This window comes from Pyricularia grisea, chromosome I, assembly GCF_004355905.1.
Source record: "Pyricularia grisea strain NI907 chromosome I, whole genome shotgun sequence".
Lineage (NCBI taxonomy): Eukaryota > Fungi > Ascomycota > Sordariomycetes > Magnaporthales > Pyriculariaceae > Pyricularia > Pyricularia grisea.
The window spans coordinates 2,699,308-2,714,908 of record NC_044973.1 but is presented as its reverse complement, the minus strand read 5'-3'; the positions used below and the strand labels follow the sequence as shown (position 1 = coordinate 2,714,908).

The following is a 15,601-nucleotide window of genomic DNA, read 5'->3' as shown; positions in this document are numbered from 1 at the left end:
TGATCATGGCCTCAACATTTGACTTCAAGGTATGCCCAACGATTTAATTAAGAAATAGACCAGATGAGAGCTCGCTTGGTCGGGTATTGGACTCTGAAGACCATTGCTGTACCATATTACAGATTATTCACACCGTCGAAAGCGGTATTGACTAAGTGCGCAGGCAGCTAGGATTAAAATAAAAATTATATAACAAACTCTTGCCCAGGCAAGCAGGTTAGTAAGTAGGTTGGTAATTAGGTCACTAAATGTAAAGATTAGGGACAGGGGATAGCAAATACAGTCGACGTTAAGCGACCAAAGCACCGTATAGATGAAGACGTCTGATGAGCAACCTTGACTGCTGAGGTTGTGCAGCGAGAGGGTTGGAATCATTTCCTGGTTCAATGCGAATACCACCCAGATTTTCTAGTGCTGGTTTGTAATAGTAGCTGCTAAGTAAACAAGGTGGCACAATCAGGGTCCCACAGTCACTGTGACAGTGTGTGCACGTCTCCAACGGCACAACCATGGAACCATGACGGCAGCTTTTTCTAGTACTCCAAAGGTGCGGTGTACTCTCCGAGGCGCATCAACCTGCCTGTCTTGAAGTAGGGGTTGATGCACGAAGGGTATGTATCAAACATGGATGTTGCGCTTATAATATCCGAATTGGGCCAACGGGTTGCATGAGCAGTTGGTGTAGTAGCCATGCATTGTAGGGTAGTTGTTCTCAAATTGAAGAATTACAATTCAAAAGAACAAGTCAAAGTCAGAGCTTCTTCTCGGAAGTAAAAAAAAATTCCACGATGGGAAAAATTAATGAGTTATTGAAGTTTAAAGCAATTGCTCGCAAACAATTCCTAAGAGTGACAAAATACCCGCCTTTTGCTTCAGCTGAATCTCATAAGCGCATGTGGATACACGATGAAGCGCTTAAGGTTGCCAAAACTGACATAGTCACTCGGATATGAGGCACAAAGATCCCTCAAAGACCGTTGACCACGATGCGCCGGTGATTAGGTCCAGGCGATAATTATCTGGGTGTTGGCACTTACTTTTCCTTCTTTGATGCCTTCCACTCCCCTCCCTGCGGTCTCAGTTCTCGAAACCCCTCGATCGAGCATCGCCCTCACGACCCAGCTGCGACAATGTCGTCCACATCCCGCTTTAGCCTCGCTGGCAAAACCGTCGCCATCACAGGCGGCGGACGAGGTCTTGGCATCACACTCGCTCTCGCTGTGGTCGAAGCCGGTGGCCATGTTGCCTGTCTCGACATCCTCCCCGAGCCCGCCGCAGTCGAGTGGGAGGCGCTCCAGAAGACGGCAGCTTCCGCACCGGGCGGGCCGCTCGCCTGCTCATACCACAAGTGCGACGTCACATCCGAGGCCGAGATGGAAAGGATAATCGACTCCATCGCGGAGGAGGCAGCAAGCCGGGGCACCGAACTGGCGGGGTGCGTGGCGTGCGCCGGGATACAACAAAAGACTCCGGCGCTCGACTATCCGGCGGCCGACTTTGAACGGATACTCCGGGTCAACGTGACGGGGGTCTTTATAACGGCCAAGTACGCGGCGCGGGTCATGGTCCGGCGTGGGGTCAAGGGTAGCATCGTGCTGATCGGCAGCATGAGCGGCGAGATTGCCAACCGTGGACTCACGTGCACGGCGTACAACAGCAGCAAGGCTGCGGTCCAGCAAATGTGCAGATCACTGGCCCAGGAATGGGGAAAGCATGGCATCAGGGTTAACTCGTTATCTCCTGGGGTGAGTCTTGTCGATCACTTAGTTTGGTTTCGTTTCGTGGATGACTCGGTCACTTGCTTTCTTTTTTTTATTGGGTAGGCAAGCCTAATTTCGGAAAGCCGTTCGCTGACGACGCACTCAATCATTTATGATTGTCGTCATCGTTTTTTTTTTTTTTTTAGTACATTCGAACCGCCATGACGGATGAACTGTTGGCAGCAGAACCTTCGCTGGAAGACATATGGATGGCGGGCGCGCTTCTGGGAAGGTTAGGTACACCCGAGGATTTTATGAGTCCTGCTGTGTTTTTGCTTGCTGACGGCAGCTCGTTCATGACGGGCAGCGACCTCCGTGTGGATGGGGGACATTGCGCGTCGGCTTAGTCGCCATTTTGTGGTCGAGTTGAATGAGCTAATCTAGCTAATTTATTTGACTGATGGAATGATGTCGATGTTACATCAACTGATGTTTCATTCTTCCATTGGCATTCGAGCACTTTTTTAGGCCCCCATTGCTTGTCACAGTGTGGGGGGGCCCTTGACCGCCCACATTTAGGCGAATGCGGCCTGAGCTGGGATTTTGCCAGTACAGCATCCCCGCTAAAACCAGCAATAAACAAGTAAAGCATCCATCCATCCTTTACAGGTATGGAGATCTAGGTACCTACCTACCTACCTGATCGATGTAAGTATTTGGGTTGGGCACCATGGTTGGTTTTCAAATTGTTGCTGCCTTCCAATACAAGGTCAAGTAGTTTTTCTGTTTTGTTTTGTTTTCTGCAAGGCATCGTCTCGACAGATTCATTGTTGATCGATTCCAGTTGGATTCACACATTTTTACATTCAAAACGCCAAAATGGTCGTTGCAGCTTCGTCTGCCGCGCCTTTTGTAGCCTCCCACGTTGGACATGATGCAGCAAGAATTGTCAGCAACCAAACCTGAAGAGCAAACAGCAACAACCTCCAAGAAGAAACGGACGCGATCGGGGTGTCTAAACTGCCGACGCAAGAAGAGAAAATGTAAGATGCTTGTGTCACTCACTTTTCAGTCTCTACTTCATCCTTTCCTTTTAGCGCTTCCTCAACATGAAGAGTATCCGTTTTTGTTTCTTTACCCATGCTGAACTTGTCACAACAGGCGATGAAAACAAACCATCCTGCTCCAGATGCAGCAGAGTCAATGAAGAGTGCAAATGGGGCGTTCGTGTTGGCTTTCGCCCTGTGAATCCATTGACTTGGGTTGGACCTTCCTCTCAGGAGAACTTACAAACTCCGAGTCCGCTCCTTCCCCCGTCCTCTTCTGGTCAGTTTGAGATTGTTGACCTGACTAAGGCCATCGTTTACGAATATGCGGGGCCAGAAGAGAAGTCAGCAAGGTCCGGGGACCCAAGAAGCACGTCCGGTAATCCTAATCCATCCTCGGCAAAACGTCAGAGCTTCTCCCTTCTCGTTGATGGTCGTAGTAGGGATGCGACGCGCGAACCAGCCTCTCTGGGGGACCTGGTCGATAAACCACCACTGGAATCACTGATAGGCGGATCCATTCAAGCCCGCCGAGGCTCAAAGGAAACAAGCTTATCATCAGAGGCACCCACCCATACGCCTTCTGCTGCAGACAGCCTCGAGCTTGCATCCAGTTACCACCACAGCCCACCCTCGCCGCTAGCAGAGCACGCCTTTGCAGCAGCCAATCTGCTGTCCCTGCGCGATCAGGTACCGATACTCCTGCCCCATGAGGCGCGTCCAAGCTTGGACGTAAGCTCCGTCTCCGTTCCGCCAGCCAAATCTGTGGATACACTTTCCGTTGTCATAACTGAAGCTCCGTCAGCTCCCGTCGGCGAATTTCTATCGGATTATGGTTACATTCTGAACAGTGATGGAAGCCTGCTGCCCGGACCAACGTATTATGGCTTGCACACTACTCTGAGGGACCACCTCATCCAGGAAAGCTTATCTAGGCCCAGCACCCCTTCTCCCAACTGCGAGGATGACGTGGAAATTCAAACAAGTATGCAAGCCGATAGGCTTGACCACGGGGATGGGAGCACCTTGAATCTGAAGCCCGATGAGGAGTATCTCCTATGGAAAAATTGGATCGATGAGGTTTGCCCTTGGGTGAGTAATTAACATGATTATGATCAATCTGCTCTAGTTACCGTCTTCTATGTTGTTTTTGTATCTTTTTTTTTTTCCTTTTTTTTTTTTTTTTAAAAAAAAAAAAAAAAAAAAAAAAAAAAAAAAAAAAGAAAAAAAAGTCCTATCAAAAGTGGCCGCTAACGTAGCATCTGGTATTCAGCTCGATAAATTTGACTGTCAAGAACACTTTCGCCTTAGCCTGTCCAAGATGGCCAGTTCACATCTTCACCTCAAATACTCCATCATGGCAGTGTCTGCTCGGCAAATGGAAAGGCAAAGAGGGCCAAAAGGTCCCGCCATTCCTAGTAGCCTTGCGTTATACCAACAAGCCATTCACCACCTTCTCCCCCAGCTCGCAACGCGTAGCACGGCAGTCATCGCATCCTGCGTCCTGCTGTGCGTCCTGGAGATGCTTAGCTCATCGCCTAAAGCCTGGCAGAGGCACCTGGACGGCTGCGCAACCCTCCTGCAGGCCGTCCCCATCCACGGATTTTCTGGAGGAGTTGACCAAGCTCTGTTCTGGTGCTTTGCTCGCATGGACCTGGCCGGGGGTTTGATATCATCTACCAAGACCCTCATACCTGCAAGAGCCTGGACTCCCGAGTCGTCTCTTTCTTCTGCTCTCTCTTTATTTCGAGCGCATACGTCGTGCGACGTATATGCCAACCAGATCGTCTTTCTCACAGCGCATGTCGTCGAGCTGCTTCATGGCTCTCCAGCAGAGTTCATAGGGCCTCATGAGCGGTGTGCAACGGAAGGTCAACTCCCAGTGGACTCTGGCAGCCTTGACATGGCTGAGAGGTGGGAAGAGCTGACTAGGGCGGTGGAAAACTGGTACGAGCGACGACCCCAGGAGATGGAGACTGTCTTCTCCGTCGGGACGGGGGACAAGACCTTCCCGACGTTATTATTCAGCAACCCGGCCGCCATCTCAGGCAATCAAGTATACCATACGGCGGCATTGCTCCTGCTGCAATATCGACCGCCCCGGGCCCGTCTGCCGCCCAAAAGCCGCTCTTTACTCTGGCACGCGAGGCAAATTATTGGAATCTCCCTGTCTAACACGCACCACGGGTGCTGGACCAACAGCCTACAGCCCATATGGGTAGCCGGCAGGTGTTTCAGCAATCCCGAGGATCATCGGGTCATACTGGACCTTTTGGCAAGGATCGAGACGGAGAGCGGCTGGGCGACAAGATGGAGGGCCGACGATCTTCGGGAGTGGTGGGGTGGACCCGAGTAGTTAGCTACTGTAGCTATCGGTATGTGGCGGAGAGGCTGGCGAACACATGTTTCTGGTTCGCGTGAGAACGTGATACCCTATTATGACGGCTCCTTTTTTTTTAGCTTTTTTTTGGCATGGGTAGCTTATGATATTTGTAAGGGATTCTTATAGACATGGTGGGTGCATTTGGTACTTATTTGAAAATGAAAAAGACATTATGGACCGGAAATCCCTATCGTGCCACAAGTCGAAGATGCGGCTGGGTGTCCCTCTCCTGTCGACTGGAGTATGTCCTTGCAGGGATGAACGATGTACGCTGCTGACTCGTGCCAAATCAGTCTCTTCTCTGTACTTTACTGTTTGGGGTATCGTCCCATCGTCCAAAGAACGAACGGTCAGGTCAGGTTCTGCTTCAACTGAATCGACTACCGCGTATCTTCGCATCTAATCTCTCATCTCCTGTCAGCTGTACTATCCAGGGGCGCTTCCCTCTAGTTCTGTACAAGTACTCTCTTCTTGTCTCATCTCACAGCCTCTTCATGGGGCCGTTTTCAAGGTCTCTTTATTGCACATGCCAAGAGTCATTATGAAAATTGACTACCACGTACGTAGTAGAGATCTCCAGTTCCATTCCATGTTCCGCAACCAAAAACGCCCAACGTGGTACCATTTCTTTTTTTTTTTTTTTTCCGCATTTCTCCCCGGGCCCCCTCACTCTTTTTGCACGCAAAACAAAAACGGTGTGGTGCAAAGTCCCACCTCAACCATGGGAAAAGGCAGCAAGTAGTTGGCTAACCCCACGCAACGACCCTGGGGTCTCCGCGACATTTAGAGGGAAAGTGTTTGGGGAAGAGCTGTTTGCTATGGTGGAGAGTGGTGACATATGCGATTTCTGACTTGGTTCTTCCGGGTCCCCCCTCGTTTTTTTTTTTTTTTGTCCCATGGATTGGTAACCAATGTCATCTAATGATGTATGACTGACTGACTATATAAGAGCTGTTGACTTTGCTGCCGATTGTGTAACTGTGAATAAACTGATTTGCCTGAGTGTAGTTTGTGGGCTTGCAGTCTGTGATTTGTTTCTTGTTGCACGGGTATTTTCAGGAATTAGGAGTTGGTACCGGAGGGGCTTACATCTCTGGTGTTATCTCTCATCTTCACTCCTTTCACCTATCCTAACTGGCCTTGCTTTGATACAATGGCTCCCTCAGCCCTCGTCGGCCGTCCCCTGAACTGGGCCATCACGGCCGCAGCTGGTGCAGGCTTCCTGCTGTAAGTTAAAATGCTCAGTAAACAGACCCCAGCGCCATAAAGTTTTACAGTCATATTAACAAGGACGAGTTTTAATTGCAGCTTTGGATATGATCAAGGCGTCATGAGCGGACTCCTCACCGGTGCAGGTTTTACCAAGACATTCCCCGAGATCGACACCCTCAATGGCGGTAGTGCTTCTCTTCAAGGCACAGTGTAAGCGTGTAGTCTGCGGCCGCAGCCACATATTTACTAGGCATTACGGAATCCAAACAATACTAACACTTAATGTCATTTATCATAGAGTCGCCATATACGAAATAGTAAGCAACCGATCTCCCTCGGTGATGGTTGAGGTGATTTTTAGAACAGTCGACTTACACATCACCTACTCTGACTGACAGGGGTGTTTCTTTGGAGCGATTGCCGCCCTGTTCATCGGTGAGCCCCTCGGGCGGCGCAAGGTTATAATGCTCGGGTGTATCATTCTAGCAATCGGTGGTGCGCTTCAGGCCTCGGCGAGCACCATCGCTCACTTGATCGTGGGTCGAATAGTGGCTGGGTTGGGGAACGGACTGAACACCAGCACAATCCGTAGGTTCCGTTTTCGAATTCTTGTGCTTGTACTTTGCAGCTACAGCTGACCGATTTATCCACTCTAGCCGTCTGGCACTCGGAGCTGATGAAAGCCACGAAGCGTGGAAAGGGGCTATGCGTAGAGTTGGCCATCAACATCTTTGGAGTCATGCTATCCTACTGGGTCGACTACGGCATGTCCTTTGAGAAGAGTGACGCCCAATTCCGCTTCCCGCTGGCCTTGCAGTGCGCCTTTGCAGTGGTTACCTTCTTGGGCGTGCTCTTCCTCCCCGAGTCGCCCCGGTGGCTCGTGGCCAACGACCGCCACGAAGAGGCCCAGGACGTTCTCTGGTCCGTCGAGGAGAATGCCAGAAGCATTTCGCGTGACGACGAGCGCGTGACGAAGCACCTGCTCGAAATCCAGACGGCCATCCGCGAGGAGCGCGAGGCCGCGGGCGACAACGGCTACAGAGCCCTCTTGCGCAACGGCGAACAGAGGTTCCTGTATAGAACTCTCCTGGGGATAGGAGGTCAGTTCTTCCAGCAGCTGTCGGGGATCAATTTGATCACGTACTACGCCACCGTCATCTTCCAGCAGAGCGTGGGGTTGAGCCGGGACGTTTCGCTGCTTCTCGCCGGCTTCAACGGCGTGGCCTACTTCTTCTCCTCGCTCGTGCCCATCTGGCTCATCGACCGTCTGGGACGCCGCAAGCTTATGCTCTTTGCTGCGGTGGGCCAGGGTTGCTGCATGGCGATCCTTGCCGGAACGGTTGCCGCCGGTACCAAGAGTGCCGGCATTGTCGCCATAGTTATGCTCTTTCTCTTCAACTTCTTCTTCTCGGTTGGCCTCCTGGCAATTCCATGGCTTCTGCCTGCCGAGTACGCGCCGCTGGCTATCCGATCTCGGGCCGCTGCGCTGGCCACTGCTTCAAACTGTAAGTAAGAAAGAAGTCTTGGGTGCTCGTATCTTCCATTGGGTTGACTGTATCAACTTGCGGCGTCTGGAAACGTACAAATCTCTGGGAAAGTTTTTTTTTCTTTTTCTTTTTTGCTATGAAGCCAACGCTGACAAAACTACTCTCTTTTTATAGGGATATTTACCTTCCTCGTCGTCGAAATCACCCCCGTCAGCATCACCAACATCCAATGGCGCACCTACATCTGCTTTAGCGTCTTCAACTTTTGCTTCCTGCCCTTGATCTACCTCTTCTACCCCGAGACCCGCAACCTGACCCTGGAGCAGATCGACAAGCTCTTTACTGGCGAGCGCGTAAAGATGCACTGGGAGCCAAGCATGGGGTCTGTCGAGGGTCTGACCACCTCGAGCCCCGAGGGTGAGAAGGAGGCCGCTGTCCAGACCGAGATTACTGAGAGGCGGGACTGAGAGAATGGGAGCCATGTTTGCTCTTTTTTTTTTAATGTGGTCTTATCACATATGTGAAAAGCTTATTGTTTGGGCCTTTTTGCAGGCTTGTATATTTCTCATGTAATGGGATTAGGCCCATGGGAATACTTGGCATATCAAAAAAAGCTTTTGTGTTTTGGGAAGCTACTTTTATTATCTGGGAGTTTATTTTCCTACCTCTTTACACATCCTACCTATCTCACCTTTCTGTGTCCTGCATGTCTGTCCACCTGCTTACCCGTACTCACTAGTGACTAGTGCTGGTGCTTTCATGGCCAGCTTATAATGCGACATCTCAAGGAGATAAAGAAATTCATACCAGTTGGAGACTTGGGTTTTCCTCTACTTTAATCAGACTGTGTAGTCATATACTGGTTGACACTTTAGGTGCTTAGACAGGAAGCTAACATCGCCTGTATGGTATTGAAAAAAATGCAGGGATTACAAGCATCCTGGCACTAAACTTCAGTTGTCAAAAAACACTAAATTGTTACCCATGCTAGATTCGATGAGGTTTCAACTCGTTACAAAAGAAGTACGCAGGACTCTGGCCATACTTTTAGGTAACTATGCGTTAGTCCGCGTCCTGGGGAAAGCAAGCTACAAATCTTCTATGTGATAGCAACCGTGAATCATGTCAATATTTGCCCAACTAGGCAGTTGCCAGGCTTTTTCTGCTACATATTGCTAGGATACATTCTTTAGTTCTTGAGCCCATCTCGTTTCAAGTCGCCAGATCTTGGGTACTTATCACTGTGATCTTCTTCGGTTTAACTCTCAGCAAGTGGTTTTGAATCGCTATCTGAAGTTGTTAGTGAATAAGAATGGCTATGACTTTGAAAGATATTTTACCCTCTGGTGCCATTGTTAAAATGCCTCCGGAGTATTGTGAGCCCGAACCTCTTACTCCATAACAGGATAAACCCAAACAACAGCAAGGGTGTACTTCATCTGGGTCCCATTCAATATCTTTGTTATTTGGTTACATCGCCATATGAACAGTATTAAACTGATGTCATTTTGCAATTGGTAAAAACTTTTTTTTTTTTTTGGTTCGTCCGGCAGGGCGGGAAGAGCAGTAGTGTAAGGCATGTATTGGTGCTGGCTGTTGTAAGCTCAGGCAAAGAAGCGGTTTTGGTGGTGAGAGCCACGTCTTTGACTCTGCCAGCCTCCCGAGTCACAAGTCAAGTACATTAGACTGTAGCGGTTGTAGTAAGGAGAGTGAGTATACGATTTCATCTTGTCTGAGAATCCCAGAAAAAGACCTTGGTAAGAGCGCAATGGTAATACGTAAGGTAGGTATAGACTGTAGTGTCCATACGTAAGGCCAAAATATAGCCATGAACTTCTTGAATGGGATGAACAACTGGCCTTGAGATATTTATTTGCTCAAATTGAGGCGATGAAAAAAAACCCGGTTCTAAGAGTGGTGGGAATGATGCTGATGATAATCCAGCTTGTCATGACCGAGACTATCTACCAACCTACTCGGGATGAGCTGTGACAGAGTCAACGGATAATATTCCAATACAGAACAATATTACCAGCCAGACCATTGATCTCCTCGGTTCGCTCCTGGATGCCCTCCAACCTAGACTACTGCATACATACGGCGTACAGTCTTACAATCAAGCCTAGCCTTCTCGCCTTCCTTGCTCGTCAGTAAAAGCTCTTATACTGTTCAAGTCCGTATACCAATTATCCCTCAGCAGAGACAGAAACGTAACTAGGTATAAGCTGCCATAAACTGCACTGCCTGCTCAGGGAATTGGTTAGTCACTGTGATGGGACCAAAGAGATGGTTGTTTACTCGCTGCCTCACGAAGAAAATATCGCCGTCAACCAACCGAAGTTTCGTATATCAACATCAAACTACAAAACATAAAGGCTGAAGTGAGTCGCTTAGGGTGAAATCCATCTCTCGTCTTCTTCTCATTTCGTTTTCGGAAATGAAGTAAAAAGTTCTTCACGTTTTCTCCTCGCAGCCAGTCTGGATCACACCCGTCGTTCCACCATCATCTTCATAATAACAATAAGAATGAGAAAAAAAAAAAAAAAAAAAAAAAAAAAAAAAAAAAAAAAAAGAAAAAAAAGGGGACGATGTTGTGCCGCTCCAAGCCCGATTTTGTGTATTTGGCCCTATCTTGATCGAACCTGTTCAAGGAACTTTGCCCCTTAGACCCCAGAGGAATGGCCTCCTCAAGATGCGCTTTGCGCCCTGTCGGCCGCCGCTCCTGAGACCAGTACCAATACCAGAACCTGCCCCGACGCCATCGCCTCTGCTAGCGCTGCTGCCGAAGTTTGCCCTTTTCGCTCCCGCCGACGCCGGCCCAGCCAAAGGGTCCAGTTCCGGATCAGTTGCTGCCGATCCAGTAGACTCGGCAAAAAGGCCTTGTTACAAGTCATGTATTATGCTGCTAACTTCTAAATGGTGGTCATTTTTGTTGGTTTTTTTTTTTTTTTTTTTTTTTTTTTTTTTTTTTTTTTTTTTTTTTTTTTTTTTTTTTTTTTTTTTTTTTTCATTCCTGTACAGCTCACCTAGTGGTTGCAGTGATGTGCTAACGGCTTGTAAATAACAATTTAAACCAGCCCGTTTAAAGCCAGAGTCCCAGTGAGATCGCGGATAAATGTCAGGATGACGAGTCGTTGAAACAGTTTCGAGGCCAAGGTGACGGCAACGACGGAGGGCAAATACTCTTACTGTTGCTGTTGTTCTTCACTACCTAGCCAGTCACAAAGCAGCGCAGAATATTGAAATGGGAAAGCGTGATTTCATCTATGAGTGTCAATCTCGAACACAATCCAACGCTTGTTTTGACTGTCAGAATGTCATATTGACATTATGCTCTCCAGAAAGTTTCCATTACAACCAATGCCAATGCACGATAAGCGTATCAAGTGCAAGAATCCAAAAAAAACAAAAAAAACAAAGGAGATTGAAACAAAGAAATTATGCCCAACCAACAAAATCCCAATAGCAACTTTTACAGCATGAACATGGTAGCACCAACACCGACAGCAGCGGCGACGTACATGCCGAGAGCCATCTCGGCAAGACCGCCCGGAGCCCTGAAGGACGAAGCAGCGTTCTTGGATGTATCGGAGCCGGCGTTGGTGTTGGCCTTGTCGGCGGCGGCGGTGGCAGAGGCGATGAGGGAAGAGCAGGTTGCGGCCGTCTGCTGCGGGGTGACGACGCTGGCCTTGCCGTCGAAGTCGCACGCAGTTGCAGCGTTGCGCTGCGACTTGTAGTACTGGTCCAGGGCGTAGGTGAGCTTGGACTTGCTGTCACAACCGTGGTAAGCGCCGTACTGGCCGGTGGTGGCGTTGCCGTTGATGCCCTTGCACGAGTCGCCAGCGCCGCAGATGAAGTTGAAGATCTTGCCGTAGTCCTTCTCAGCCAAGCTGCTGGAGGGCGCACACGTGGCAGACTTGGTCATGCACTCGCAGAGGGACTTGTCGGGAGTGGGAGGCAGGTTCGAGGCAGCGAGCCAGTTGTCCTGGATGCCGGGGCAGTCGCGGGGCTTGTTGTTCGACGAGTACGAGCTCATCTCGATGGTCTTGGGGTTGACGTCCTTCATAACCTTGACCAGGGCATCAAAGTTCTTCATGGTGCTGCCACCGCCGTTGGAGCTAGCCTTGAACAAACCTACAAGATTGGATGCAACCGTCAGTATCATCGTGGAACAAATGGGGGGAAAAAAAACACAACCACCCCAGGTCAACATACCGTAGTCGTTGTCCTCCTCGAAGTACATGTACACAACACCACCAGAGAAGGTTCCTGTCATCCTGTCCGAGTAGAGAGCCGTGGTCTCGCTCCACTTGCGGCCTTCAGCACCGCCGATGCCGTCAATGCAGCCGTACTCAGCCAGGAAAACGGGGACCGAGTAGTTGGCAAAGTTCTTGATGTGCTGGTCGTACTGCGACTTTGTGAAGTCGCTGTCACCACACCAAGAGTAGATGTTGTATCCCCAGTAGTCGATGGCAGCATCCTGGTCGCCACAGTTGAAGTAGGCGGCGAGCGGATCGCGGATAGCCTCGTCATCGTTGGTGGCGTAACCGACACCCATCCACCTGTAACCCTTTTGCTTGATGTACTTCTTGGTGTCACGGGTGGCGGCCTTGACATAGGCAGAGGCCATTGTGTTGTTCTTCTGGTTTGTGACCTCGTTGCCCGAGAAGAAACCGATGGTGTTGGTGTACTTGGCAAGCTCGTCTACGACGGACTTGTAGCGGTCGTAGAGCTTGGTGTTCCACTCTGGGCTTTCACGGTCGATCGAGGTGGCAGGCTCTCCAAGATCGGCGATGAGATAGATGCCAGCATCATCGAGAAGCTTCATGCAGGCGCTGTGGTCGGCTGTAGGGTCAATTTGGTAAACACGGATCGTGTTGGTACCAGCCTTTTGCATGTTGGGCACATCACGCTTGCAGGACTTCTCGTCGGCCAACGGATCGATGAAAGTGCTTGTGGTGGAAGCGGCTCCAGCGGCGCCGACAGCTTGCTGGTATGCAATACCCTTCATGTAGAATTGGGTACCGTTCTCGTAGAAGAACTTGGAGCCCTGAGGCGCGACATCATCAAACCGAATCAGCATGTGCCTCTTTCAAAGGTTGCAGCCATGACCAAGATTCTGAATCAACAGAGATAAAATTTGGGGGAATGATAAGAAAGTACCTTCATAACAATGGGCTGCAGGCTGGCCGTGGCCTGGCTCGCCAACAGGGCGGCCGAGATTATAGAGCTCTTGGTGAAGCCCATCTTGAAGTCAGTAATATTAGATCGAGGCTGTTTGCTCGTGGTATTCTGTAGTTGGAATGCTTGGTGTCCTTGGTATGGAGTAAAAGTCTTGGGGACCGCCAAAGATCTTCTACTCTTCCAAAGTTGTCAAGCTGCTGGGGGGTTTCGTTCTTGACTTTTGCTCCGGCTTGGCCCTGAAATGCGAAACAGTCCTGATGGAAAGCCAAGAAAAAAGCGCGGGGCGTGATATGGAGATGGTGAGTGAGGCTAAAAAGAGCGACGGTGGTGAACAAGTATTTAGCGAGTGTACTGGTTAAAATTGGATATTAAGAATTGCAAAAGTGAACAAAATTACACAGGAAACGATCGATTGTCGCCGAGCTATCCTGAAGAAAGGCTCCCGTTTCTTGTCTACTTGGCGATGGGAAAGAAAACAAAGATTCAAAGAATGAGAATCAATAAGTAGTGGCTGCCTGGATTGCGCCGCCGCGGCGTCTTTAACTGACCGGGCATCATCCTGGTCGAGAATCTTGAACAGGAAATACACCCCCTGGTCTAGCGTGAAATTTGATCGCTGATGGGGCGACATCTGGCTAATAATGTCCCTTTTGAAGGTACTTCGCCCCATCGCCCCGTTCTGCGGGTATCGACAGCCAGTTGCTCAGGAGGCAAGGAGTACCTCAGCACAGTATGACACCTGTTAAGTGGGGCAGCCCCGTATTGTCATCTCGCCAAGGTAGTTGTGGCGCAGTGCAGTTCTACAATGGTAGTTCTAGAATTTCATGATTTTTTTTTCATTCTCTCTAACAGTCGCAAAACAAACAATAAAATATAAATAAAGCTGGACAAGGCCAAGAGATGTCAAGCATTGAGTATCAGAGAGTCGTGACAGATTTCGAGATACTCCAAGAGATCGTGTAAAAAGAGCTTGATTATTGCCCAGTGACCAGGGAGGGATACGGACAAGAACGGTGGAAAAAGAAACACTTTGGAACATTGATCATGCCAAGGCTGAAGTAAAATGACTGGCTGATCTCATTGGTGTACATGACTGCAAAAATAAATTAAAGAAAAAACCAAATCCAAAAATTCTTGGAACCAACTAAACCGCCAGAAATTCCTACGCGCTGGCCCACATTAGTTAGTACCCGCCGCGCTTTTTGCTGCTCGTGGCCGCCCGGGCCGTTCGTTCCTGGGAGTCCTGACATGTTCTCGCCCCTGAAAATAGGGGATCAGGCCAGGATGATGTGGAGGATTCAGCGGGTAAAAAAAGATGCGACCTACCTTTTTTGGTTCGTTTATCATAGAGTTATTTATTGTAGTAGTGTAATCGCATGTGATGCATCGTATGCACAAAACAAAACAATGCAAGATTGATTGACAATACAGTACTACACACATTACATATATAGCTGTGGCTGTTCATGCTCAAAACTAGAACACAAAACGGCTATTGTGATCATCGATGATCAGCTGCTGCACAGACGCTTTATGATGTTGAACTACCGAATGAATTGAATGTGAAAAGGAACATGTGCATGAAAAGACCTGTACAATCTTTAAAGCTTTTAAAAATGCATTCCAGCGCTAGCTTAGGCTTTTGGCGTGACGTTGATGGAAATTTGCCGGCGTTTTTCTTTCCTCTACCCTCTACCGTAACGTACTACCTAATCTTGTAAAGGCCTGGTTCATTTCGCCAACTCGCTAGGGTTTCCTGTCGCGGCTCCAGTTTCTTTATTTCTTCGACCCCGCCGGGCCAGGTTGTTTTGTGGTAGTGCAGGTTTACACCGAAACCTAAACTTTGGTAGTGTCGGCGGCCTGACCCCTAACCCGGGACTTATTGTGGACCACATTCCCATTCGTTGGTGTTACCGACTCGGTCGCCTCAGTTTGTAGTATGCTTTGCCGACACCGTACAAGACCTCGTCCCAGGCCTCGTATGTCCCTCTCCATATCATCATTGCTGTTTTGCGCATTACGAGCTTTGTTATGCCTCTTTCTTGCCGTTGATTGGGTTGGTTGAGTGGTACTGGTTTTTCGTGGATGACGTGAGAGTCGCGTTCTGGGTGCGTCTATTGGCCTTGGAATGAATGTGTTATAGTAGGGTAGTTCGGATCGTTGGGAGGATGCAATGGTCACACCGGAACGACAATGAACCTCAGGACACAGAAGAAGCCCATCTTCCTTTTAACTACTTCGCTTGCAATGATGATTTTTACATGTCGTTTATTTCCACCAGTGCATGCTACTCTACTCTTCAGTTTTTGCAAGGCATATCGTAACTATTGTGTCACTTTGTTATACTTTGTCAAGGCAGATCAATACAGTGAATAAGCCTGGCAGCAACAGGCAAAAGAACAGCCATCACCCCAGCAAAGGCTCAGCCCGCCACCAAAAGAAAAAGAAAAAAAAGGTACTTCTACAAAGTATGACCTACACATGACCGCGGCGAAGCTTCCAGATTTTGCTTGTCTACCAAAATATTGTCTTGGCTGTCTTACACGAACCCACGGTCATTGTTATTTTCTTACGAAGTACCACCCAAGC

The 15,601-nt window shown here is 49.1% G+C and overlaps 3 protein-coding genes across 3 annotated transcripts; 2 read left to right on the top strand and 1 right to left on the bottom strand.

Annotated features, from left to right (window-relative positions):
• Window positions 1–1,130: 1,130 nt before the first annotated feature.
• PgNI_05853 (uncharacterized protein) lies at window positions 1,131–5,258 on the top strand (the record flags this gene model as incomplete). The annotated part of the gene is made up of 3 exons (XM_031125883.1): window positions 1,131–1,745; window positions 2,981–3,838; window positions 4,020–5,258. The coding sequence occupies 3 exons, from the start codon at window positions 1,131–1,133 to the stop codon at window positions 5,100–5,102; spliced, it is 2,556 nt and encodes an 851-aa protein (XP_030982680.1). The 3' UTR covers window positions 5,103–5,258.
• Window positions 5,259–6,282: 1,024 nt separating this feature from the next.
• Window positions 6,283–8,295, top strand: PgNI_05852 (uncharacterized protein; the record flags this gene model as incomplete). The annotated part of the gene is made up of 6 exons (XM_031125882.1): window positions 6,283–6,356; window positions 6,438–6,551; window positions 6,640–6,658; window positions 6,740–6,929; window positions 6,998–7,846; window positions 8,003–8,295. The coding sequence occupies 6 exons, from the start codon at window positions 6,283–6,285 to the stop codon at window positions 8,293–8,295; spliced, it is 1,539 nt and encodes a 512-aa protein (XP_030982681.1).
• Window positions 8,296–11,065: 2,770 nt separating this feature from the next.
• On the bottom strand, window positions 11,066–13,621 carry PgNI_05851 (uncharacterized protein). The gene is made up of 3 exons (XM_031125881.1): window positions 12,992–13,621; window positions 12,044–12,917; window positions 11,066–11,962 (listed from the first exon to the last, which is right to left on the bottom strand). Exons 1-3 carry the CDS (start codon window positions 13,073–13,075, stop codon window positions 11,301–11,303), a joined length of 1,620 nt encoding a protein of 539 aa, XP_030982682.1. The 5' UTR covers window positions 13,076–13,621; the 3' UTR covers window positions 11,066–11,300.
• Window positions 13,622–15,601: the final 1,980 nt, after the last annotated feature.

Excerpts from the sequence above, each read along its gene's own strand:
- PgNI_05851 (XM_031125881.1), bottom strand. The coding sequence starts at position 13,075 with ATGGGCTTCACCAAGAGCTCTATAATCTCGGCCGCCCTGTTGGCGAGC. Across the intron at positions 12,918-12,991 it reads TGCAGCCCATTGTTATGAAG|AGGCACATGCTGATTCGGTT; the intron begins GTACTTTCTTAT and ends AACCTTTGAAAG. Across the intron at positions 11,963-12,043 it reads CGAGGAGGACAACGACTACG|GTTTGTTCAAGGCTAGCTCC; the intron begins GTATGTTGACCT and ends CCAATCTTGTAG.